We start from the raw sequence: 25047 nt of genomic DNA, 5'->3' as shown, positions 1-25047 counted from the left end.
AAATCAATCATAGAAATGGTGATTGACTAATTGCGTTTTGCCTTTCAGATGTGCACCCTTCTGCAGTACTTCTGTGACTGCGAGCTCAGGCACAGAGTGGAAACCATCGTCGCTTACTCAAACAGGTTCATGACGGATGTCCAGAAGAATCAGCGAGTGCGCTACAACTTGCTGATGAAAGCTTTCACCATGTCGGCTGCAGAGACCGCCCGCAGGACCCGCGAGTTCCGATCACCACCGCAAGATCAGGTACCAACAGTGGTGAACAGCAACAAGGTGTATTTAGACTGAGCCGGGCACAATGGTCTTTCAGTCCTCTTTGAATTTATCTCCACAATTAATAATCTTTAGTTACTCAAGATGAGAATCTTTTACAAAGGCGGTGTTTGGATGGAGAAGCTATGAGTTACTGTGTTCCTATAGATTCCTTATAATTTGCTTATTCTGGCAGTAAAAAAAAAGAAAACTATTTGTTTAAAAAACAGGAAATTTCAAAGTTAACTGTATTTTAAAGCATCTCTCTTGTATATACAATTGTCTAAACCTGATGTGACATTTAAGTATTTTAGATTTAGAATGATGATTAAATAAAATAAAGGCTCTTTACAGATCTACGAAGCCCACAAAAATGAGCTGGTTGTGTAATTATATATAAACATATATAATGGCTAACCTCAATAAAAACATTAATCCTCTTCTCTTATATAAGAATCCTGCAAAGTTATATTTGCAGGATTCTTTAACTTTTTTGGGGAAAGGAAAAAAACAAACAAACAAAAAAAAAACACACCATTATAGCTCTTATTCCAAAGATATTAATATTCCAGATGAAGCTACTGTGATGGGAAAAAACAGAGAGAAGGTAAAGTTGTCAGAATCCAGAACAAAGGACCCAATATTTAGGCAAGAAAGATAGTGGGATTACTCAAAAAGCTTTTATTAAAATGAACAGGTCTTTGAGAACAGCTGCTTGAATGTCTGAGGCAGGAAACTCAAACGGTGGAAGATTATGAACGGGAGTCACTAACCTGGCTTACAAGTTTGATCTATAGCCATAGAACAAGGTAGGATCAGGCCGATGGGCTGCCAACATAATGAGAGTCTCCCAGATACCGCAGCCCCGCAGAAAATGCAGGAATCCAAAGCCAGGTCTGGCAAACAGATCAGAAGAGGAACAAGCAGGCTCAGACGTTCAGGAGTCCAAAGACAGTTCAGGTAAATCCTTTCAGACAGGAACAGCAGGCCAATTGTTTGAGAGGAAGATAGGTCAGGATCAGGAAACCAGAAACACCAAGGAACTCTAAAAACACTCTCACCACTGGCTTGAGAAAACAAGAATAATCTGGCCTTGATGACTGGATGCAAGCCCCTTAAATAGAGGCAGGAGCAGGTGGATCCGATGAGCAGTGATGAGAAACCGGGCAGAGTTATACAGGTGAATGGAATGAGTAATTAAGCTAGTCATCAGTGTCAAGGACATGACTTAGTTAGACTTTAAACTAACAAGATAGAGAGAAATAGAAGGAGGCAGAATTATGAAAAGTGATCCCTACAGTATGTTATTTTTGAATACTAGTAAGTTTTTACTACGGTAACTTGAATCTAAATACATGTTATTGTATATTTTTACAGCATTTATGCTGATATGTTTCTCCCACTGTGCTCGTCCTGAAGGTTATCTTACTGACCAACTTCAAACATGGCCCAGAGGATGAAGACTGTCCTGTTCCAGAGGACGTGCGAGAGACATTGGCTAATTTCCATAATGAGATCCTGCTTCACTGCGGTAAGAAGTTCCTTTTATTAGCATCTATAGAATTTGATCATTTTTATTCTGTTATCTGAATACATTTTGGATTGTAACTTTACATTATATTTCTGTAGGTGTACACATAGAGCAGGAAGCAGAGGAAGAGGAGGTGGACACATCACTCAGGGGTAGACTCCTCAGTCTGGTGGAAAAGGTTAAGAACTTCCGCAAAAAGGAAGAAGAGGAAAAGCCAGAGGTGGAGGAGGAACCAAAACCAAGTAAGAGGAACTCTGAATTTCCCTGAGTTTTGTTTTCTATAAATATCCTGAAACTATAAAAATGAATTTAGCCTGATTGGACTGAAATCATAAATGTTTTACTTAGGTACCCTTCAGGAGCTTATCTCCCACACCATGATCCACTGGGCCCAGGAGTCTTTTATCCAAAACCCCGAACTGGTGCGTTTGATGTTCAGCCTGCTCCACAGGCAGTACGACGGCCTCGGAGAGCTGATAAGAGCTCTGCCCAAAGCCTATGCCATCAATGCCGTGTCCATTCAAGACACCATGGACCTGCTGGAGTGTTTGGGACAGATCCGATCGCTGCTCATCGTCCAGATGGGTCCTGAAGAGGAGAGGCTTATGATCCAAAGCATCGGGTCAGTTAGGTCATGTTTTCCTAGTAAGGGAAGGCCCTGGTTGTCTATGGGCCTCAAGCAATTAGATCTGGAGCCCTAAGAAAGAAATGGTGGAATTTAAGAGAGGAAGCCATTTTTAACTGGATGAGCTTAAAGGAAATCACTGAATATTATTTGCTAAGGCATTTTTTTAGACAATAGATGTAGATGTGGGTCTTTCTGATCCTTATCTACAAAGGCAGGACATGGAGGAAGGCTCGGAGGATTGTAGCAGACATCTCTCACCCTTTGCCCTGCCAGTTTTAACTTCTGAGGTCTGGGAGGCACCACAGGGTTCCCCTGACTAGAGGTTCCCTAAAACATAAAGTGTCCCAAACGCCATCACTTTCTTGAATTCAAAAAGTAAAGCATCTGCTCATAATACCTGAACTGCTCTAGCTTCATGCATTTTATTGGACCGCTGTGTATTTATGTTTATTTATTGTTTGTTTTCTATTTTTCATTGTATTTTTTAGTAATGCCTTTATGGTGAGCCAAAGAAAATGTTCTAAATAAACAATAGAAACAAACAGCAGAACACAATTTATTCCACTGAACAAGAAACAATTTGGTGTATAATTGCATCACCATAAAAATGAAATATAAAAAGAGAAATATTTTTCTCTCAATTTAACAAACAAATAAACATACCAGTTCCTTTTAATCTTACAAGAACATGTTATACAATTAAATAAAAATAATTTCAATTTATGCAGAAAAAGATCAAGTCAGTTTTACCAGTCAAGTCATTTTAAAAGACATATCAAAAATGTTAAGCTCATTAATCTATGTGCCAATGGAAGCTTTTATGGGAAACCTAGATTTAGGATCAGCTTAGTTCGCTTTTGCCTTTGGGATGTCTCTGATTTGACTATTTTTAAAGGTTTAACATCTAATATTAATGGAATTATGACATTTACTCCACCTAAATCTATTAAAGTGATTCTAACTTACGGAAATGTTCTTATGCGTTGCAGGAACATCATGAACAACAAGGTGTTCTATCAGCACCCTAACCTGATGAGAGCTCTTGGGATGCATGAAACCGTCATGGAGGTGATGGTCAATGTGTTGGGTGGGGGAGGGGACTCCAAGGTAATGTAGAGTTTTCTGTATTTTAAAGAACTTTCTTTTCTACACACCATGAAAAAAACAGTTTTTCCTAATTTTCCCATTTTTGTTTCTAGGAGATTCGATTCCCTCAAATGGTGACCAACTGCTGTCGCTTCCTGTGTTACTTCTGTCGTATCAGCCGGCAGAACCAACGCTCCATGTTCGACCACCTGAATTATCTGCTGCAGAACAGTGGCATTGGCTTGGGTCAGTATGCTTATTTTCAAAAGCTTGAATAATCTGATTTAATGCACAATATTTCTGAAAGAAAAATGTGAGAGAAAGCTAATAGATAGGCTAAAGAACATAAAAGAGAAAACACAAGAATAGACATAATGATGTTCGGTATATTATAAGTTGTATATTTAAATCTGAGCAACGGAATACCAAAGTACCATTTCTCTTTTATGCACAAAAACTTGGCTAATAAAGATAATTTTGATTCGGAATTTGAAAGAAATCACAAAGAGTGATGTCCACCACAGAGGATTAATACTTTAAAGCCACAGAGAAAAGTGCATGCCTGGTGTGTTTTGTCCAAATTCATTTATGTTAAATCTCTAAAACATGTTTTCTAAAAATGTCTAAATAGGGAGGTTCAAAATTGTATTATCTATCTGATATAAAAATCTAAAAATAAGTCAATCAATATAGATCTTTTAAGCTATTCAGTATTTGTTCATGATTAGATCATTTCATAATTTCTCCGCAAATGCTCCTATCTAAATGTTTGCAATGACCATTGTTCCTCCACATGATATTCCTCATTATTTGGGAATATCCATCTTGTAAAGAATCCCTTTGACAAAAACTCTTTTTCTTGTGGACTGAATTCAATAAAGTCTTTTCCCCTTTAAATGCAGGGATGCGTGGGTCCACGCCTCTGGATGTAGCTGCTGCCTCCTGCATCGACAACAATGAGCTGGCCTTGGCTTTGCAAGAGCAGGACCTTGAAATGGTTGGAGCAAATGAAACAGCAAAAAAGCAAAATTCTACCAGAAAGCACATGTTGGCTTTCAGGATAATCCATTTCTGTGTTTCATGTTCCTGTTGTTATAGGTAGTGACCTATCTGGCTGGCTGCGGACTGCAGAGTTGTCCAATGCTTCTATCTAAGGGTTACCCGGACATTGGCTGGAATCCGTGTGGAGGAGAGAGATATCTGGATTTCCTGCGCTTTGCTGTGTTTGTGAATGGTCTGCCATCAATATCAGCATGTTTCATAATAATAGCATCAAGATTCATCAGCAGCTACTTAAATGTGCATTCCCCTTGTCTTTGCAGGAGAGAGCGTAGAGGAGAATGCCAATGTTGTTGTGCGTTTGCTCATCCGTCGCCCTGAATGCTTTGGCCCAGCCCTGAGAGGAGAGGGTGGCAACGGTCTACTGGCTGCCATGGAGGAGGCCATTAAGATCTCAGAGGATCCAGCAAGGGATGGACCAACGGTGAAAAAAGACAGACGGTTCATGTGAGTGCATGAAGATCAAAAATGTTAAAAATTTTTCTTTCTTTCATTCTGTACAATCATTGTCATGGTTGGCAGGTTTGGAGGTGAGGGACAGCATGAGGAGAACCGTGTTCACCTGGGGAATGCCATCATGTCCTTCTACTCCGCACTAATCGATCTACTGGGCCGCTGTGCACCTGAGATGCATGTAAGGAAAAAAAATATTTTATTAACACTGTTGCTGACCACATATAAAGGGGGCAATAAAGAATAAGAAAGTTTATAATGAGTGAAGGAAAACTGAACATTTTTGGTCTTGATCAAGAGTTTAGCATTAGTTGTCAATAACTTAAGCTGTAGTTTCATTGCTTTTTTTAATGAGTTTTTGCAGCACTAGTGGCTAATTTTTTTGACAGTAGGCTGACAGGAAAGGGGTTATGAAACAGGGGGAGAGACATGCAGCAAAGGACTACAGGTCAATTCGAACCTGGTTGGCCACGTCGAGTACATGGGTCGTGCGCGCTAACCCCTGCTCCACCAGCACGCCCCAGTTGCATTGTTGAAAGACAAGCTTCATGCATGTCATTCTTTTGTTTGCTTGCAGCTAATCCAAGCAGGGAAAGGTGAAGCTCTAAGAATCCGAGCGATCCTCAGATCTCTGGTGCCCATAGAGGACCTGGTGGGAGTAATAAGCCTGCCGGTTCAGATACCTGCCTTTGGTAAAGGTAAGGCAATAAAAACTTTTGGATAAATCTATATATAAAAGTGTTTAAATGATCTCTTTATATGCTGCTAAAAGTTTAGCCTCTTTTTATGTTCTGTTACTCGGTGATAGAGAAAATTACTATAATTGGCTTTTCTTTCCTCTGTAGTAACATTTATTGTTGAGCTTGGGAGCAAACTTGTAGTGATTATTATGCTGCCTTCAAAAATACGACAAATTCCAGGTTTTTGAGTGTCTGACAGGAGGTTCTTTTGGCCAGTGTCATGCAAGCTGCTAGTCTGCCATTTTCTTGATGCATCTATAGTATTCCAGTGCAGTGATAAATGCATTCTCATGTATTTATCATTTCTGTCAAACAACAGATGGTCAGATCATAGAGCCAAAGATGTCTGCCAGTTTTGTGCCGGACCACAAAGCCTCCATGGTGCTGTTCCTCGACAGAGTCTACGGCATTGACAATCAGGACTTCCTGCTTCATGTGCTTGAAGTCGGCTTCCTTCCCGACATGAGAGCTGGAGCTTCTCTGGATACAGTGAGTATCACTGGACATAGGGCGAGTTTAACAGTTCCAGTGATCTCTTGTAGGTCCTCTAACAGCAGTTTTCTTTGACATTAGGTGGCCTTCAGTACAACTGAAATGGCGCTGGCTCTGAACCGCTACCTCTGCTCAGCAGTTCTGCCTCTGCTCACCAAGTGTGCCCCACTGTTTGCTGGGACGGACCATAGAGCCATTATGATCGACTCCATGCTCCACACCATTTACCGCCTGTCGCGCGGCCGAGCTCTGACCAAGGCCCAGAGGGATGTCATTGAAGAGTGCCTGATGTCGCTCTGCAAGTCAGTGTTACAGATTTAGATCTTCTTTTGCAAGAAAAAAATTGAAAACGAAACACTAGTTCATCTTAAATGCACCATCTGATCCAAACTAAGAAGAAAGACAAATCATACCTTTCTCAATATATAAAGTTTTACTCATTAATGGTTTGAATGGAATCTACAGGTACCTCAAACCCTCCATGCTGCAACATCTGCTCCGACGGCTGGTATTCGATGTACCCATCCTGAATGAATATGCAAAGATGCCACTGAAGGTTTGATTAATCACCTAAACATTGTGTGTCTCAGAAAAACTATTTATCTACAATTAATTAATACCTTTATGACCAAGAGATTAGTCTTTTTTGAGTATACACATTATAGAAACCCTTATTCTCATTTCAGCTGCTCACTAATCACTATGAGCGCTGCTGGAAGTACTACTGTTTACCAAACGGATGGGCGAACTTCGGAGTGACCTCAGAGGAGGAGCTTCATCTGTCTCGAAAGCTCTTTTGGGGAATCTTTGAATCATTGGCCCATAAGGTAAGAGATAAGTTTTGCAATATTCACATCGTTCTGATTTTTATTGGGATTATGTGTTGTTTAATGCTAATAGGAGCTGCAGGGGTTGAGGAATAGTTTCACATTTCCTGACCTTCGCTCAGTTTCATCCTATAGCTAAAGGCTACGCTTTGGTTACAAAGATGCCAAAGGGTCAGATTGAGTGATGGTATCAATCAGGGGAAGGGTATCAAAAATTTTATTTTATTATTCAAAGATGGAAAACATTAAGAGCAAATTATAATATCCAAAGATAACATCCAAGCCCATCTAGAATCTCCCATAAAAGCAGGAAAACACAGTAGTGGCAGCATCATGCTGTGGGGCTATTCTTTTATTGATGGAACTGGGCATTTTGTCAACATGGATTAAATATAGAGTATTCCAGATGTGCATCAGTTTTTACCTAAATAGCCCAAATTCTCAGTGTCTACCAGGCTGATGATCAAAAGGTGATTTATTGTTGGGTGACATGCAGACATTAATAGAAGATTTTATAGCTACAGTATGAAGGGAAATAAGCCTAGGCCTAACTGTTAGAGATCTGTGATATGAAAATAGTTGTGAATAAGAGGTGTCTTTATCATCTGATAAATTTAGAGATGTTTTTCATGGGGGAATGGGGACATGTTTCGAAGTGAAGGCGTGGGATGCAGACAGACTGAATGCTGGGACTAAATATAAAAGGTGTCACTGTAAGGGTTTAGACATTTTGAAACCAGGTTTTTTTAATTTGTAATAGTTTTCTACTAGTATATTTGTCAGTTTTTCAGATGGATTTTACCAGGTAAATTCAAGGCTTTGGATGTAAACAGTTTTTGAATCATTAATCTTGCAATAAATTCATTAGTATTAAGCAAATATGTACATATTCTAGATTTTTTTGTTGGGGAAAAAAACAAGACAAAAGAACAAGCTGATGAAATGAGAAGACGTTAAATGTATTCTCCTTTCTGGTTCACACTTCAGAAATTTGATTCCGAGCTATTTAAGATTGCCATGCCATGCCTCTGCGCTATAGCGGGCGCCATCCCTCCTGATTATGTGGACGCCACTTACTCCTCTCACACTGAGAAAAAGGCCTCGGTGGACGCGGAAGGCAACTTTGATCCCAAACCAGTCGAGACCACCAAGTAAGCATTGACAGGAGGAACGATTTTTTTGAAAGATTTCACACTATCTTAATCTAGATTTCATGCATTGCAAAGGATGTGGTATAGAATATGTTATTATGAGATTATCCTTATATTTCTCAGCGAGTGTTAGAAAACTGAAATATTTAAACTGTTCCAACAGTGTAGAATATGAATAAAAAGCTGTAAATTCTTCCACAGCACCATCATACCTGAGAGGCTAGATGCTTTCATCAACAAGTATGCAGAACACACTCATGATAAGTGGGCTTTTGAAAAGGTTGGTGAAATAAAATGTGAAATCTCATCAATTTATAGTTTTTATTATATTTATTTAAAAATTATGTCTTTAAAGTTTGCGTGAAAGCTCAAAATGTTTGTTTCAGATTCAGAACAACTGGACCTATGGAGAAGTGTTGGACGAGAATGCTAAAACTCACCCGATGCTAAGGCCGTACAAGACGTTCTCAGAAAAGGTAAGTATTCTTCTGCTTCCTGTTTATCAGGAATGAGTTGTAAAAATATGAATTTTTAGTGTATTTTGAACTTGTCTTTTCTTTTGACCTCAGGACAAGGAGATCTATCGTTGGCCAATTAAAGAGTCTGTCAAAGCAATGCTGGCATGGGAATGGACATTGGAAAAAGCCAGGGATGGTGAGGGAGAGGTGGAGAAGAAGGCCTCCACTCGCAAAATCTCCCAGACTGCTCAGGTACATCACACAGACAAAAATCTGGTCACACACGTTTTACCTGTATTGTACAGAATTAAACTGCATATATATACCACCCTCTGTGTATTTTTCATATCATGAGGTTTAGCAGCATAAGTAGGGGGTATTCCACATTTAAAAAAAAGTTTACTTTATAAATCGTTTTTACAAATACTTAAGTGTTGAGAAAAGTTGTCGGTTTGGTGGAAATGAAAAAGTAGCAATTTCAAAAAAAAAACTATAGCAAAGTATATTGATTTTAAAAGTGGAGGCACCAGGTTCCTCAGAACATTTTAGGGAAAATAAGAAAAATATACAGAATAAAAGTAGTATCAAATCTTTCTTTTTTAGGTATTTTAATCTGTGATCTAATTATTTTTTAATCATTCTTATAGAATATATTTAATAATAGATCATGCTGAGATTTTAAAATCTGAGCTTTAAGTCTTTGTCTTTCTACAGTCTATAGAATACAAAGTTAGACAAGGGGCCCAGCTTGGCTGACAGGGTACTAAAATCCCTTTATCCAATTTCAATAACCTGCTTCTCTGAGTCTGGCTTTTTAACTTTAAATGTTCTCAAAAAAAAATAAATAAATAAAAATAAAAAGGAAAATATCTACTATGGAAGGCTAAAGGGGCAAAATGAAATAAATAAATTCAACAAGAACTACAAATATGAGCCGTTAAATAATCTAATGTTGCATTTATTAATGTGATACAGAAAATAAATGATTAAATGTGCCATACAGCTATCATTTGTATAATTAAATCTACCAATAATTAATTACGATGTTATTAATAGACATTTCAATATTTCACTAGTCATTTATTTATTTCATGCTGTTTACATTTCCCTCTGGGATTAATAAAGTATTTCTGACATTGTGCTTTTTGTTTGGGTCTCAGTAAAGCTCTGTAAAAGACCAGGGTATTGTTATTAAATTCCAAACTACTGCCTCCAAGTTGTTTTTTTATTTATTCCTTGATGCATATCATTTTCCTTCTGAATTATAAAAAGATTGCAAAACCTAAAATAAATGTGGAAGCATCAAAATCCACAGGTCAGACTTAAAAAAAACAACTAAATAGGGAATATGGAAAGGTATCTTAAAAGGATAAGGATATAAACACGTAAACTGAGTATAACAGAAAAGCTGTCATTTTAATTCCTGATTCATGTTTGTTTTTCTTTTGCTTGATTGTTTCTTCAGGCCACTTATGATCCCAGTCATGGTTACAACCCTCAGCCAATAGACATCTCAGGGATGGCTTTGTCCAGAGAACTCCAGGTTTGCACAGGTTAAAGTTATCACCACCTGCCTTCATGTTGAGCTTTCAGATCTTAGTGAACTGCTTCCTGTTTTTCTTTTCCAAACAGTCTATGGCTGAGCAGCTGGCTGAGAACTACCACAACACCTGGGGCAGGAAAAAGAAGATGGAGCTCCAGGCTAAAGGCAGGAGTTATTTGGATTTGAAATGATGATGTTGTTTTAGAGAGACAGTGGTGGCTTAGAATGCTGATCAGGAAAATGTTTCCTATCAGGTGGTGGCACACATCCTTTGCTTGTGCCTTATGACACCCTGACAGCCAAGGAGAAGGCCCGGGACAGAGAGAAAGCCCAGGACCTGCTTAAGTTCCTCCAGCTCAATGGATACGCTGTGACCAGGCAAGCCAGAAATCTTACAATTTCTGTGTCCTTTGTCAGGTCTGTCCATAATTCACTGACTTTTCTTCTCTGTTCTCAGGGGTTTAAAGGACATGGAGCAGGACATTTCTTCCATAGAGAAACGATTTGCTTACGGATTCCTCCAAAAGCTTCTTAAATGGATGGACATTGCTCAGGAGTTCATTGCTCATCTCGGTAAACAGATGTTAGAAAAGGCTTCCTGTCGATGATCAGCTTTCACCCATTTCTTTGCATTTTCATTTCATTTCACTTGTTTTCTTTTTGAATAACAGAGGCTGTAGTTAGCAGTGGTCGTGTGGAGAAGTCTCCACATGAACAGGAGATTAAATTCTTTGCTAAGGTGAGCAGAAGAAACTTTGCCTTGAATATTTAACCCCCATATTAATGCTTTGGATTGTAGCTAGTTTTACAGTCGGCTTAAAGAAATTAAGTTGTTATTGATCTGGATATAAGGTAGATTGTTTTAAGGTATCTTTGCTAAAGTGGGAACTAATAGGATAAGAAGGGCTGACCAGATATTTCAGAAATGTATTGTTGTTGCAGTATCAATGTATGCAATAATATTAATAATAAAAGGTGTCTGACCCCATTTTAAAATCAGATTTTCTAAAAAGAGTCAGACATCCTGCCTTTGGATAACACACCCTAGAAACAGATTAATCTTTACAATCCAAAAAATTGGTTGAATTATATCCATTTGGTTAGTAGTTATGTGTTTACCAATCTTTTGGTTAAAAGGTTAGTGACGACATTTAAAGCCAGGACCTGGACTTGAAACACCAACCCTAAGGTTGCAGGGCAAATTCCTGCATCCAGAGCCAATTTTCCCCAATAATGCTTCTTGAAATATACTCATAATTAATGGTAATGTTACAACAAAGGCTAAATGGCATAAATAAATAAATGGCATGGTCTAACCAAATTCCAATCTAACCATGATTGGTTTAGCCAACTAGATTGGTCATTATTTCACCCAAACCATTTTTCTGTGCAATGACGTCTTTGGGGATGCTTGTTGTTTAATGCAAAAGAAAACCACTATAGTCAAAGGCAGCTTTAGTCAGAAAAACAATGTTGTTAGGATGAATTTATTGTGTTTCCAAAACCTGGATAGACTACTTACTTTTTCTAGTCAATGTTTGCATTGAATTAAATGTTGAGAGATATTAATGCCTTTACATATTATTTTTGTTTATCTGTTGTCATTGCTTTGCAATAATTACTGTTTGTCTTTCCAAAAACACCCTTTCGATCACTAGTGTTGATCCAGCCTAAAAGCATCTCTTATTTTAGTTTCTGTACAGTTCGGTTTACCTATCTCACATTTTGATAGAGCAAGATAAAAATATCTTGAAATCAATCCCTTTGCAGTAAGCTAGAAACTCTTAGGTAATTTAGAAAGATTAGGTCCGAGCACAGGACTGAGTGGGCCTCCACATTTAATCTGTTTCAAATCTCATAGCTGATCATTAAACTCAACAAATATATTCTATGTGTCGGGGTTTTTAAAAGTAACATATATTTATCTATATTATCAAGCCTTTAATAAAATAAAATAAAAACCTTTTTCTGAATTCATTTGCTTTTACAGCTTTTTTTAATCTAATTCATTTATTCTGGTAAATGGATAATTTTTTACACTGTGTTCAACAATAATTTTTCATTTGTGGTCAGACCATTAAGAAATCTTTGAGTGCAATGGCAGATCTGGTATTATCAAAACAATGCATGCTTAATTAACATCCGTTAACTTTATGATGCTGAGGCAGCATCTTCAGTGAAGCAGCGTACTTCAGTGAAGGTCTTTGAAACAAGATTACTACTGTTAGACTACTTCTAGCCTTTCTCCAAATAGGCTCTTTTTGGCCATCATCTGCACTAAATGCAGAAACCACTGCCATACTCAGTGCTCTATGTTTCTAGCAGGTTATTTCCTGTGCTGAATATTCAATTCTCCCTTGCCTTTTCTAGATTCTCCTGCCACTCGTCAATCAATATTTCAAGAACCATTGCCTTTACTTCCTCTCTACTCCTGCCAAGGTTCTGGGCAGTGGAGGCCATTCCTCCAACAAAGAGAAAGAGATGATTGCCAGGTGTGCCTTTATGTCTCTGTTTGATGGGAGCAGAGCTGTTTATTGTCTGCTCTTCCCTGTAGGTAGTGACCATGTCTGTCCTCTCCTTCTGCCATGTCCCTCCATATCTCTGGTGTTGTAGAATATCTGTTATTTCCTTAACCTCTCTTATAGTTTTTGTGTACCTGAAACATTTTACTTGCCCTCTTCCCCCCTCCCTTACCATCCTCCCTCCCTGCCCCTGCTTTTCCTCTTTTCTTCTCCAACCTCAGTATCTTCTGTAAGTTGGCTGCCTTGGTGAGGCACAGAGTATCTCTTTTTGGTAAGGAATTTGCATGGTGGTGTCATCCCCTGTTTAGCTTCTCTTTATTTATCCTCTTCCTGTTTCACTCTAGTCTATCCTCCCATGCTGTCATTTCCTCCAACCTCACGGACTCTTCTGTCTAATGCTTCTCTCTCTTCAGCTCAGCTGCTGCTTGGCCTCTGTGTTTTCTGCAGTCTTGTTAAAATGTGCCTTTTTTTAGCTTTGAAGCCATTTGTCAGAAAAAAGAGTTTAAAAAAATCAGGTTTCTCAAACTGATATTGCTCTGCAGCCCTGTGATGTGTTGCCAGCCTTGCTTTTAGAGCCAATAGATGCTGTATTCTCATTCTCTTCCGCCTCACCACCATGCGTCTCGAAAATTCATTTTTAATTAAGTCAGTGATCTAAACAATAGACTTTTTGTGGTATTTTACATTTTTTATATCTGACTGGACTTCTGGAATTTGTTAACAGTCTTTATTGATAATTCTCCAGACTTTCTGGACATGTGTCATCTTTTTCCCACCTGCATCTGCCATTTTTTCTAGCTTATTTTGAAGAGCACTTTTATTTTATAATGAACCTAGGATTTTTTTTACTAAGCATATAAAACATTTAACGACATGAATAAAGGGACAGATGCATATTTTAAAAAGCTTTTAAAGAATATAATGATTTTTTAATGGAAGTGTACATTTTTTTATGGTTTTCTAACCCGCTGTGATTTGCAAAATAATTCTGTGTTGTTTTTCAAAAACTCTTAAACAATATTTTTTGTATTACTAATCAGAAATTTGGCATATCTAACTGTTTGATCTTTTGTATGGGATGGAGTCGTACAGAACGATAGCAATGACAGACCATTGTCTGTGTGCTGTTTACAGGAACGGATGCTCCTGCAGTGGTAAACTGTCTGCACATCCTCTCACGGTCCCTGGACGCCAGGTAATTCACCATCCTAACACACCGTCATCATGTCATCATGACAGACAAGAGGCACAACACCTGAAAGTATCGCTCTGTTTTGACCCTTCCTTAATCAGTTTTTCTTTTCAGGACTGTTATGAAGTCAGGCCCTGAAATTGTGAAAGCTATCCTACGCCAGTTCTTTGAGAGTGCCGCGGATGACATTGAAAAGATGGTGGAAAATCTAAAACTGGGCAAAGTGTCTAGTAAAACCCAGGTCAGACACATGTTTACTCATAAAACACAACATTTCAGTGATGTGTTTAGAATCGAGCAAATCTACGAAGCCAGAATAGCTTTAATTTCTACTGGACACATTTCTACTCTAAATAAACCCTGTAAGAAAACTAAATTTTAACAGTAAACGAAAAGTGGGGAAATCCTACTTTACCTAAAATTATTACTTAAAGATTGAATTGTACTTTGACTAATTTAGTTGTAGAAAATGGTTTCTGTAAACTTCTTCCCATCTGCCCTGCATTAAGGTTCACAGCTGCTAGGACTGGTAAACATGTATTCTTGTCTAAGACGAAATTGGATTAATTAATTCTGCTTGTTTTCCTTAAAAAACAACATTTGAGATTTCATTCAGGTTTTTGATGGATTTAAAACCTGAGGATTGAGTAGCCATTTAGGGCTTCATAAAATGTCTCAGAGAATAGACTGATGGGTTCAATGGACTGAAACACAAGGCACCCATCCGTAACTTCACATAAAATAAAACCAGTAGTGGGATGAGATTAAAAGGTTTAGTGTAGTTAAATGACAGGTTCTGTAATTAATCACAATTAATTGGATTTTAATCAAAACCATACATCAGCAAAACACCTTTTCAGTTCAAAAACACTTTTTGTTCCTAAATTATTGAATTTATAAAAATATTAGTGTTTTTATGCATTATTTTATGGTTATTCAACCATCAGATTGGTTGAAAGATATATTTACTTAGCTTTTGCTTTTAGAAACCTTTGATATTTTATCCAATTTCTTTTAAAAGTACTGTACTTCTTCAGTAGTTCGAACATTCATTTACATGTTAAAATCTTGACGAATAATGAATCAAAATTATTGCATTAAAATCCTAACCCTAAATTAAACCTTTTGTTACGTGAAAACCTATTTTCAAGAATAAGTACTATTCTCTTAAAAAAAAAAAATGAATCAAAAGCAGCTCTGCAAATTTCTATTTCTTCTCAGACCAATTACTTTTAAAAAATAATAAATTTTTACTAAAAGTATATGTTGGATCACATCACTAATTACAGAACGTAGTGCTTTAATTTTTCACAGAAAACAAAAACACAGATGCCAAAAAAAATCCAACTAAAAAAAAAAAACTGCAATTAAAAGCCACGAATCAGAACTAAAACAATATTAAAAAATAATAAGACAAATACATAAACTTTAGAATATTTATACAATATATATATATATAAATATATATATAAACTGGTAATGAAGGTTTCACTAGTTTAGGTTAGTGGTCCAACTCTTTTATTTGCTTTGCTACCTGCTGTTATCGTGTTTTTTAATCTTTACTTGGTTTTACTCTGCTTTTATTTTATTTTTTGTTGTTTAATTCATGTAAAGTGCTTTGAACTGTCACTATACTGAATTGTGCTATACAGATGAACTTATCTTGTTTCATTACTTTAGGTGCTTGTGCTAAAACAAGTCTAAAACTTCATATAAAAGCGATTATTCCTCAGAATGGAAATGTTTGCATTTTATTTTGGATTACATTGTAAAGTTTCAATAATTTCATTTAATTTGCCTACATGTTTATTCAGGTTAAAGGTGTGTCACAGAACATCAACTACACCACAAACGCCTTACTGCCCGTCCTCACTTCGCTGTTTGACCATATTGCCCAACACCAGTTTGGAGATGATGTCATTTGTGAGTTGAAGTTAAAGTGTTTTTTGCTGGTCTATTGTTTCACAAATACCTTACTCCAAACCAACACAATCCCTCTTTTAATTCACTTCATAGTGGATGATCTGCAAATATCCTGCTATCGTTTGATGTGCAGCATATACTCTTTGGGGACTGTTAAGACTCCACATGTAGAGAAGTAAGTATCCTGTTGGACTTAAGCAAGTAAAAAGAGATGGCTATTGTAAAAAAGTCATGAACATGGCTTGATGCATTTAAAAACAGCTAATGTTAGCATTGTCAGGCTTTTTTTTAAAAAAAAAAAAAAAACATTGCTTCTTAAAGTTGACCTAAAAACTGATGGATTTATTCTCAAAACCTGAGACCTGATCACTTCTTTCCAGAGAAGTTGAAAACTTTCTTTCTTAGTTTTAAGGATGTTCTAAATTGCGCCATATTCATGATCTCAACAAGGGCTCAGAGCTTTTAGCAGCTGCCAGAATATTTTTGCCAGTATTTCCTAACTGCAGTAAACTGCTTACATCGCTATTTGATAGCTCAAATAAGCATTTTCATTTTCAATGATAGATTTCATTTATGGTATTACTCATATGGAGACTGCGGCCAGTTCCTGACAAGAAGCTGGTATATTTGAATTGTGCTAACCTTTGTGTTTTTCTTATCTTAGTATTTTAAAGATTGATATCAGTTATTTTGCTTTCATTTAAGGAAAAAAAAGGTTTGATAAATATCCTTTTTTTTCTTTTTTGTCTAGTCAGCAACTGGTAATTAGCAAAGGTTTTACCATTAGCTGCTACAGATGGAGGATTTATAACAAGATAGATTTTGACTACATTTGTGGATCTCCAAAAATTTGACATCTCCTTGTTCTGCAGACAGCGACCAGCTCTGGGAGAGTGTTTAGCACATTTAGCAGCAGCTATGCCAGTCGCCTTCCTGGAACCAGCACTGAATGAATTCAACAGCTTCTCTGTTTACACAACCAAGACTCCAAGAGAAAGAACCAGTTAGTTGTTCTCTTTTTGGTTTTCTTGTACATTTAATCTTATATGTTTCCTTTAAAAGAAACCACATGCTTCCACTTTGTTCCTCATTAGTTTTGGGACTACCCAATCAAGTTGAAGAGCTGTGCACGGACATCCCAGAGCTGGACGTTCTGATGAAAGAAATCCATGACCTGTCAGAATCAGGAGCTCGCTACACAGAAATGCCCCATGTAATTGAAATCACCCTGCCCATGCTTTGTAATTACCTTCCACGTTGGTGGGAAAGGGGCCCAGAAAACTTCCCAGAGCAGGAGGGCCAGCTCTGCACCGCTGTTACCTCCGAGCAGCTCAACCAGCTTTTAGGTAGCATCATGAAGATTGTGGTTAACAACCTGGGCATTGATGAGGCCTCCTGGATGAAAAGATTAGCAGGTCAGTGAGCTATAAAAAATAGGATTTTTATAAACCAATTATATCCATGAAATTAATCTATGCATTTGGTTTTTGAACCATTTTATTTATAAGAATAGGTTTAATCTTTAGATGATAAAATAAGTTAGTTTCTATTATTGAAACTACTTATTTGCTCATCTTTTTGGTCATTCCAGTGTCTGTTGATAATATTTAATTATGTTTTATCAGTTTTTGCACAGCCCATCGTCAGCAGGGCTAAACCAGAGATGCTTAAATCCCACTTCATTCCCACCATGGAAAAACTGAAGAAGCGAGCAGGAAAAGTGGTGGCAGAGGAAGAGCATCTACGCATGGAGGGCAAAGCAGAAGTGGACAGTGAGAACGGCACCATCCGAGATGAGTTCGCTGTGCTATGCCGAGATATGTATGCCCTTTACCCTTTGCTCATCCGCTACGTGGACAATAACAGGTTAGCACCTCAATAAACACAGAGAATAATGCTGGGTTTCTTAGAATTAATTTGGTCAGACTTGTTTTTGTTTCCACCATCCATGATCAGTTTTTGTTGTGTTTGTCCAAAGGGCAAGGTGGCTGACCTGTCCAGACCCAGATGCAGAAGAACTTTTCCGGATGGTGGGAGAGGTCTTCATCTTTTGGTCCAAATCACATGTATGGGTTCACCATCTTTTATGTTTTTCTGTCGTAATCATTTTTCTATCAGCTACAGACCTGTCAAGACTAAGAACAGAAGGACCCAGTATTAAGCAAGACAGACAGTGGGATTACTCAAAAGGCGTTTATTATCAAATCAAACTGTGAATCTGCAGTAGCGGCTGTTAGGGTGTCCATCACAGGAAACTCTACAGAAAGGAAACACTGGTTAGTGACCATGTGAATCTAACAGAGGAGGGTTATGAACATGAGTCACTAACCCAGTTTACAAGTTCAGTCCGTGCCCAGAGAACAAGGTATGATCCAGCTGCTGCCCAGAGTGTCCCAGATACTGCAGCCTTGGAGAACAGAGAACAAGTAGGTATCCAAAGACAGGTCAGGCAAACAGATCAGAACAGGAACTTGCAGACTCAGAGGTCCATTAGTCTGAAGCCAAGTCTGGCAAACAGATCAGAACAGGAACAGGCAGACTAAGAGGTTCATGAGTCCGAAGCCAGGTCAGGCAAACAGATCAGACGGGAACAGGAAGGCTCAGTGGTTGAGAGGCAGAACAGGTTCAGGTAATCAGAAACATTAAGGTACGCAAAAAAAAAATCTCACTACTGGACCAAGAGAAATCATCAGGCCCTGATGACTAGATTCAAGCGGCCTAAATAGAGGCAGGAGCAGGTGGTTCAGATGAGCAGTAATGAGAAACTGGGCAGAGTTAGACAGGTGAATAAGATGAATAATTAAGCTAGACATCAGTGCCAATATAATGACAAGAACATGACCTTTGTTTCCAGTCAACAGTTTACAATATGAGAACAACACATGTTGCTCTGCTAAAGGAGGTTTGGGTCTCTTTCATAGTTTTTAAGAATATATATAATATGAATGTCTGCTCTAATGTGGTTTGACTTTTCTTAACCTTGAAAAATCAAAATAAATTGGACAATGTCAAGAAATTTTCTTCAAACAATTCAAATTAATTTAAATTAATTAGCAACCTCAACTGTAGGTGTCCAAAAATTTATATCGAATGGAATAGACTTGAAAAGAATTCATATTGTCATTACGATGTCACAAATACAAAATACAGGATATAAACATATATTTAATTGTGTAGAGAGACTATGTATGTATTGACTATATATGGTATGTATGTATATATATATATATATATATATATATATATATATATATATATATATATAGAAATAAGTGTATAATAAAGAGATGCTAAAAGTTTGGTAATGTGGGCTCTGTTATAAAACAATAGTTTGATCTTTAGAAAACTCTACAAGCAAATTATTCTGACACAAACTTCTGGTATTTAAATAAGGTGTCATTGATTTATATGGAATACATAAAACACATTAAAGCAGTTTCTAAGTCAGCCTTTTATCACATGGAGAACATCTCCAGGATTAAATGAATATTTAATTCAATTCAGTTTGTTTATATAATGCCAAATCAAAACACATATCATTTCAAGAAAATGTACAATTAGCTTTACAATTGGACTATTGTTCAAGCAGGATCTAGAGAAACTCACTTATGCATTTATCTTTAGTAGAATTAACTACTGCAACAGTGTCTTCACAGGTTTCCCTAAAAAGTCCATCAGACAGCTGATCCAAAACGCTGCCGCCCGTGTTCTGAAGTCCTTCCGCTGGCTCCCTGTAGCTCAGAGAATAGACTTTAAAATTCTTCTGTTAGTCTATAAATCACTGAATGGATCAGCACCTCAATACAGAACAAATTTGTTGTCAGTGTAACAACCTCCCAGACCACTGAGGTCTTCTAGTTCCAGTCGACTCTGTCCACCCAGAACAAGAACCAAACATGGAGAAGCAACATTTATTTCCTAGGCTCCACTGGTCTGGAACAAACTGACTGTAAAAGTGCTGAAAGCCTAAGCTATTTAAATTCAAAGTTACAAACCAATTTGTTTAGAGCTGACCTTGATAATAAAAGTTAAACTGGTAATGAAGGTTTCACTAGTTTAGGTTAGTGGTCCAACTCTTTTATTTGCTTTGCTACCTGCTGTTATCGTGTTTTTTAATCTTTACTTGGTTTTACTCTGCTTTTATTTTATTTTTTGTTGTTTAATTCATGTAAAGTGCTTTGAACTGTCNGGAGAAATTTACCTCTGCATTTACATGTACATAACCTTTAATAGAAATGGTTTTCCCTGTGATAATAACCATTGGCTGTAACTTCAGTATTTTTGAGACATTTAAACAAATATAAAAGCAGAATTAACAATTTTTTTTTTTTTTTTTTTTCGCTTTGATGAAGTAGATCATTTAGAAGACAGGAATCTAAACATGGCTCTGTGTTCATCCTGTGTTCCAGAACTTTAAGAGGGAGGAGCAGAACTTTGTGGTGATGAATGAGATCAACAACATGTCATTCCTCACTGCTGACAGTAAGAGTAAAATGACCAAGGTAAAAAAATAAATCATTGTCTGTTCTTCATATGTTTCATCCACCACATAATGAGACATAACACATTAAGAAACTAAACTATTAATTAACGTATCACTAACGGCAGCCACTCCAAAAAGGGAATGATTTAAAAGCAATCCATTTATAGTTGTATACTTTTAAAATAGCCATTAACTGTTTTTTTGTAAGTTATTCAGAACATCACTGATTGTTATGTTGTTAACTGTACATTCATAGTGTTATAAAAATGTTAACCTAATCTGACACATGCTTTTCCAGGATGATCTAAGTGGTAGAACAGTGTTGAGTGAGCGGTGATGCTAACTGTGTTTTCTCCATATATCCTGTGTCGGTGGTTGGACGCTGGGTCACTAGGCTGGAGATGGAGAGGTTAGATTGTGTTTGTGCACGAGCGCTGTGCTGATCGCATGGCACCCTGACTTTGAGCTCTCTGTTGGACCCCAGTATTTACACAAATACATGCACATGAAGAGGATTGTAAACATGTTTATTTTGAGGACTCTGCACAACTTTGGGTAAAATCAGAAGCTGATGTTATTCACCAAACTGTCAATAAGTTAAATGTAAAAGGCTGTGATAAGGATCCAGGCAAGGATCACAGCGGCAAAACCAGCCAGAAATAGACCGCTATTATTTGCACATATTTTCATCAAATTCAAGATCCACTAGTTTCCATTTTAATTACGTTGTTGGACAGACAGTTGGACATAGGCACCAGCACCCCTCGCGACCCCACTTGGGATTAAGCGTGTCAGAAAATGGATGGATGGATGAATTACATTGTCTCATTTTAAGTGCATCAATCCATCCATCCATCCATTTTCTGGCACGCTTAATCCCAAGTGGGGTCACAAGGGTTGCTGGTTCCTATGTCCAACTGTCTATGGGCGAGAGGCGTGGAACACCCTGGACAAGTCGCCAGTCCATGGCAGGGCAACACAGAGTCAAACAACCATTCACCCACACACTCACACCTAAGGAGAATTTAAAGAAGCCATTTCAAGTGCATATTATCTGATTATCTTAATTTAAGAGCAAAATACTCATTCCATTGGCAATTTATCTTAGATACCTGCTCAGATTAAGGGTTAATACAATTAATATAAGATTTCTTCGTTATTTCTAGATTTCTAACCATAAACGTATTCTTTCAATACATCGTAAAAAAAAAACTATTGTTTGTTAGGCTCATCTTTTTTGGGACCAATGCCTCTTATCGCACAAACCTCTTCATGTAAAGTAAAAAAAAATGCTCTTTAGTATCAATCACCATCTTTAAACTTATAAACAGCTCTGCAGTATATCTTATCCTCTTTCACATATTCAAGTAATGCACATAATCTGTTCACACTGAAATAATTATTCCTTAATAATGTGTCTGTTAGTTCCTCTCATTCAAACTTTGTCTTTGCACATCAGTCACAACCTAAAGTTCAACCTTCTAAAAGAAGAAGATGACAGTCTGGTGTTTAAGATCACTCAGAATATAATGAAGCATTTTTATTTTTATTGGAAGTGCTATCTCCATGTTGTGTGTCTGTGTGAATTGGGGCCCTGAGAGGCTTAATGAAACTCATTTGCTGTAGATCGTAGTGGCCTGAGAGGTTTCATGGTGCGCGGTTCAGCAGCTGAGTTGTTTTGCTCTCCTGCGGCCGAGCGTCATCACCTGAGATGTTTATGTTTGATCAATAAACACCTTGCCTTTAGATCGTCCCTGTCGGATTGAGCTGTGGAGCTTTCTAAATTTCTGTCCCTGACGCTTTTATTTGTTTTTTCTACAGCATTGTGGTTAAGATTCCTGCGTCGGAGGACTCTTCTCTTTTCAGTTTTTATATTAACTTTGTGCTGACTACCTGCTTGCACTGATACAGATTAGCTTTTCTTTAGATGTGTTCGGATCATTCTGCAGCATCTCTCAGTAGGCGTATCTGTAATGGGAAACCAAAGCTATCTCAGCTGTCCTTACATTAACTAACTGGACTCATCACTTCTTCTCATGGTCATTGACCCCATTAAAACTGTTTAATAATTCATCATCTAATCATTTTATTACAGATTTTTATACAGTTGCTGAACAAAGCCTCTTATTAGAGTCAGAAAGTGTTGTTTAAAGAACATAAAGTTCTGCTTAGAGTTCTGCCTGGAGTCAGAAAGTGAGACCAGACAGTTGTCTGGGAGCAGTGGGCCATAGGAAAATGGGCCGTAGCTCAATTAGCAAAAATCCTACTCCGTGTTCAGCAGATGGGGACCAGAAAAGCTGATGTTAACAGAAAAAAACTTTATTTCACATTTTCACTTGACTGATAATTCTTTACACTTGTTGATTCACTCTGTTTGCATGTTGTTTCTTAGTATTTTTATTTTTATCATTCCCTCACTTTGTCCTGTTTTATGTTAACAATTTGGATCTAGCTTATTTATTTTTCCGAAATTCATTTTCTAAAAATTGTTCTGTCTGATTTCTATTGAACTAATTTTAATCTGCTGCTTGTTTCAGTCTGGAGGCTCAGAGCAGGAACGTAGCAAGAAGAAGAGACGAGGAGATCGCTACTCTGTGCAGACCTCCCTGATTGTGGCCGCGTTAAAGAAGATGCTCCCCATCGGACTCAACATGTGCTCTCCTGCAGACCAGGAGCTCATAAATCTGGCTAAGATCAGATACTCGCTGGTACTGGGCCCACAGACATGATAACTTATTTTACCTACCTTTTTAAAACCTACTGTAACAGTGGAGATCTGGGTTTTTAAGTAATTTTACTTTGTAGAGTAAATATGTGCCGTCCAATCATAGAGGTTCCAAAGGACGTGGGTCAGTGTGCTTTTATTCAGTGATGAAATGTTCAAATGTTCTCCTATATTCTGTATTGTAGAAAGACACAGATGAAGAAGTGAGGGAATTCTTGCAAAACAACCTGCATCTGCAAGGCAAGGTGAGCAGACTTTTTCATTGTTATGGTGGCTTTCAACAATTTGTTTCCCAGAATCATTTTTTAAGATGATACATGTTCTAAAAAAATCCATTGTCCTTAATAATTTACTTTATTGTAATTCTTTATGTATATTCTGTCAGTTTGTGATTTTAAGAGTTTGTAACCATCTCATATTCATATACAGTATAGATATACAGTATATAGAACAATTTATCCCAATTATGCAGATAGAGTAAAAGTTAATTGCACACATTATAATTATGATCATGGTTCCTGAAAACAATGCCGTAAAATGTATGTATTATCATTATTATGCTGAATTGTACCTAAAAAACCAACAGCAGACGGTTGGAGTATTTAAAGCTTTGCCATGATAACATGACATTGACAAACATTAGGGATGGTTTTGGAAAAGGAAAAGCAGGCTGACATGACGCTTCTGCAATGGTCCAAAAACATACACAACATCGACCCTCTTAAAAATATGTACACTGTGGCTAAAAGCTGAGGCAGCATGTGAAATGCAAACAAGACAGAAGCAATCATAAATCTAAATGAAATTTCTGGACTAGCATCTATTGCTTGTCATCATGTTTGCGTTCAGGTGGAGGATCCAGCTATGCGTTGGCAGATGGCTCTTTACAAGGAGATGTCCGGAAAGGCTGAAGATGCAGAAGATCCTGAGAAGGTGGTGAAAAGGGTACAGGAGGTCTCAGCTGTCCTTTACCACATCGAGGTGGTGAGTGTTGCTTCAGTCTGAAGTAAACTAAAGGTGTAGAAACTTTGTGGAGAAAGATAATACAGGAAATGTGATAAACAGAAAGTTTATGCCTTTATGCTTTAGACTGAGCATCCTTTTAAGTCCAAGAAAATGGTATGGCACAAGCTGCTCTCCAAGCAGCGCCGCAGGGCAGTGGTGGCCTGTTTCAGGATGACTCCTCTCTACAACATCCCAACGTAATGAATTCCGTCATTCCAATTAGAAATAATGAATATTAACATTTTATTCCATCTCTGCGTAGATTAACAACCCTCTGCTCTCACAGGCACAGAGCCATCAACATGTTCTTGAATGCCTACAAGCGCAACTGGTTAGAAACTGAAGGCTACTCATTTGAAGACAAGATGATTGATGACCTGTCAGTAAGTAACATCTCTTAGCGACTACATGTTCATTTTCACCTACAGCCAATTATTTAAGGTATTATTTAAGAATCCTCTGCAAAGAAAACTGCTTTTATATATTAGGTTTTTAAAACAATATGATATTAGATATGTTTTTAGATTAATGAATAGTTATCTCTAAAATAAATTAAAGAAGGATAAATAACCTTGGGCATATTTATCCAAAAGAAATAGTCGTGAAATGAATGTTAAGAAAAGGCTGCATGTGTTTAGCAAAACAAAAGCAAACCAAATCCAAGTCCAGCTCTTATTTGGATGCATATGAAGATATCTCATGCACAGTAATATTTCCATCAACTAGAAAGCCCTGGAGGAAGAGGAGGAGGAAGAGGAAGAAACGGAGACTAAGCCTGATCCCCTTCACCAGCTGATTCTGCACTTCAGTCGAACAGCTCTTACAGAAAAAACGTAAGAGCGGACTGCAGCTTTTACCTATAAATGGGATCAGTACTTATTTTTGTTAATTGTTATCTCATTGCAGGAAGCTTGAAGTTGACCATCTTTACATGTCTTATGCTGATATTATGGCAAAGGTATGTTTCCAGATCA

The 25047-nt window shown here is 37.5% G+C and overlaps 1 protein-coding gene across 9 annotated transcripts in view; it reads left to right on the top strand.

The window, feature by feature from the left end:
- The window catches only part of LOC107091628 (ryanodine receptor 1-like), a 101501-nt gene that overhangs the window by 55117 nt on the left and 21337 nt on the right, over positions 1 to 25047 (top strand). For 6 of the 9 annotated variants that reach the window (XM_015385659.1, XM_015385662.1, XM_015385661.1 and 3 more), the window contains 43 exons: positions 49 to 249; positions 1675 to 1786; positions 1885 to 2028; positions 2135 to 2408; positions 3404 to 3521; positions 3614 to 3746; positions 4403 to 4497; positions 4599 to 4734; positions 4823 to 5006; positions 5082 to 5193; positions 5590 to 5710; positions 6072 to 6241; positions 6326 to 6546; positions 6710 to 6800; positions 6931 to 7071; positions 8059 to 8222; positions 8424 to 8502; positions 8609 to 8698; positions 8792 to 8932; positions 10146 to 10223; positions 10313 to 10388; positions 10478 to 10601; positions 10681 to 10796; positions 10895 to 10962; positions 12594 to 12715; positions 12967 to 13016; positions 13880 to 13940; positions 14052 to 14178; positions 15752 to 15860; positions 15954 to 16035; positions 16733 to 16863; positions 16955 to 17275; positions 17486 to 17726; positions 17839 to 17926; positions 20270 to 20362; positions 20738 to 20752; positions 22881 to 23051; positions 23254 to 23313; positions 23918 to 24052; positions 24158 to 24270; positions 24360 to 24456; positions 24800 to 24906; positions 24980 to 25031. In XM_015385659.1, coding sequence (XP_015241145.1) covers positions 49 to 249; positions 1675 to 1786; positions 1885 to 2028; positions 2135 to 2408; positions 3404 to 3521; positions 3614 to 3746; positions 4403 to 4497; positions 4599 to 4734; positions 4823 to 5006; positions 5082 to 5193; positions 5590 to 5710; positions 6072 to 6241; positions 6326 to 6546; positions 6710 to 6800; positions 6931 to 7071; positions 8059 to 8222; positions 8424 to 8502; positions 8609 to 8698; positions 8792 to 8932; positions 10146 to 10223; positions 10313 to 10388; positions 10478 to 10601; positions 10681 to 10796; positions 10895 to 10962; positions 12594 to 12715; positions 12967 to 13016; positions 13880 to 13940; positions 14052 to 14178; positions 15752 to 15860; positions 15954 to 16035; positions 16733 to 16863; positions 16955 to 17275; positions 17486 to 17726; positions 17839 to 17926; positions 20270 to 20362; positions 20738 to 20752; positions 22881 to 23051; positions 23254 to 23313; positions 23918 to 24052; positions 24158 to 24270; positions 24360 to 24456; positions 24800 to 24906; positions 24980 to 25031 — 5364 coding nt within the window. The remainder of the gene's footprint in view (positions 1 to 48; positions 250 to 1674; positions 1787 to 1884; positions 2029 to 2134; positions 2409 to 3403; positions 3522 to 3613; positions 3747 to 4402; positions 4498 to 4598; positions 4735 to 4822; positions 5007 to 5081; positions 5194 to 5589; positions 5711 to 6071; positions 6242 to 6325; positions 6547 to 6709; positions 6801 to 6930; positions 7072 to 8058; positions 8223 to 8423; positions 8503 to 8608; positions 8699 to 8791; positions 8933 to 10145; positions 10224 to 10312; positions 10389 to 10477; positions 10602 to 10680; positions 10797 to 10894; positions 10963 to 12593; positions 12716 to 12966; positions 13017 to 13879; positions 13941 to 14051; positions 14179 to 15751; positions 15861 to 15953; positions 16036 to 16732; positions 16864 to 16954; positions 17276 to 17485; positions 17727 to 17838; positions 17927 to 20269; positions 20363 to 20737; positions 20753 to 22880; positions 23052 to 23253; positions 23314 to 23917; positions 24053 to 24157; positions 24271 to 24359; positions 24457 to 24799; positions 24907 to 24979; positions 25032 to 25047) is intronic. The other 3 variants (XM_015385663.1, XM_015385660.1, XM_015385668.1) reach the window with 1 other exon arrangement.

Source organism: Cyprinodon variegatus, unplaced genomic scaffold (genome assembly GCF_000732505.1).
Source record: "Cyprinodon variegatus isolate N-32 unplaced genomic scaffold, C_variegatus-1.0 Scaffold345, whole genome shotgun sequence".
Lineage (NCBI taxonomy): Eukaryota > Metazoa > Chordata > Actinopteri > Cyprinodontiformes > Cyprinodontidae > Cyprinodon > Cyprinodon variegatus.
This window is presented reverse-complemented; position numbering and strand designations above follow the sequence as displayed.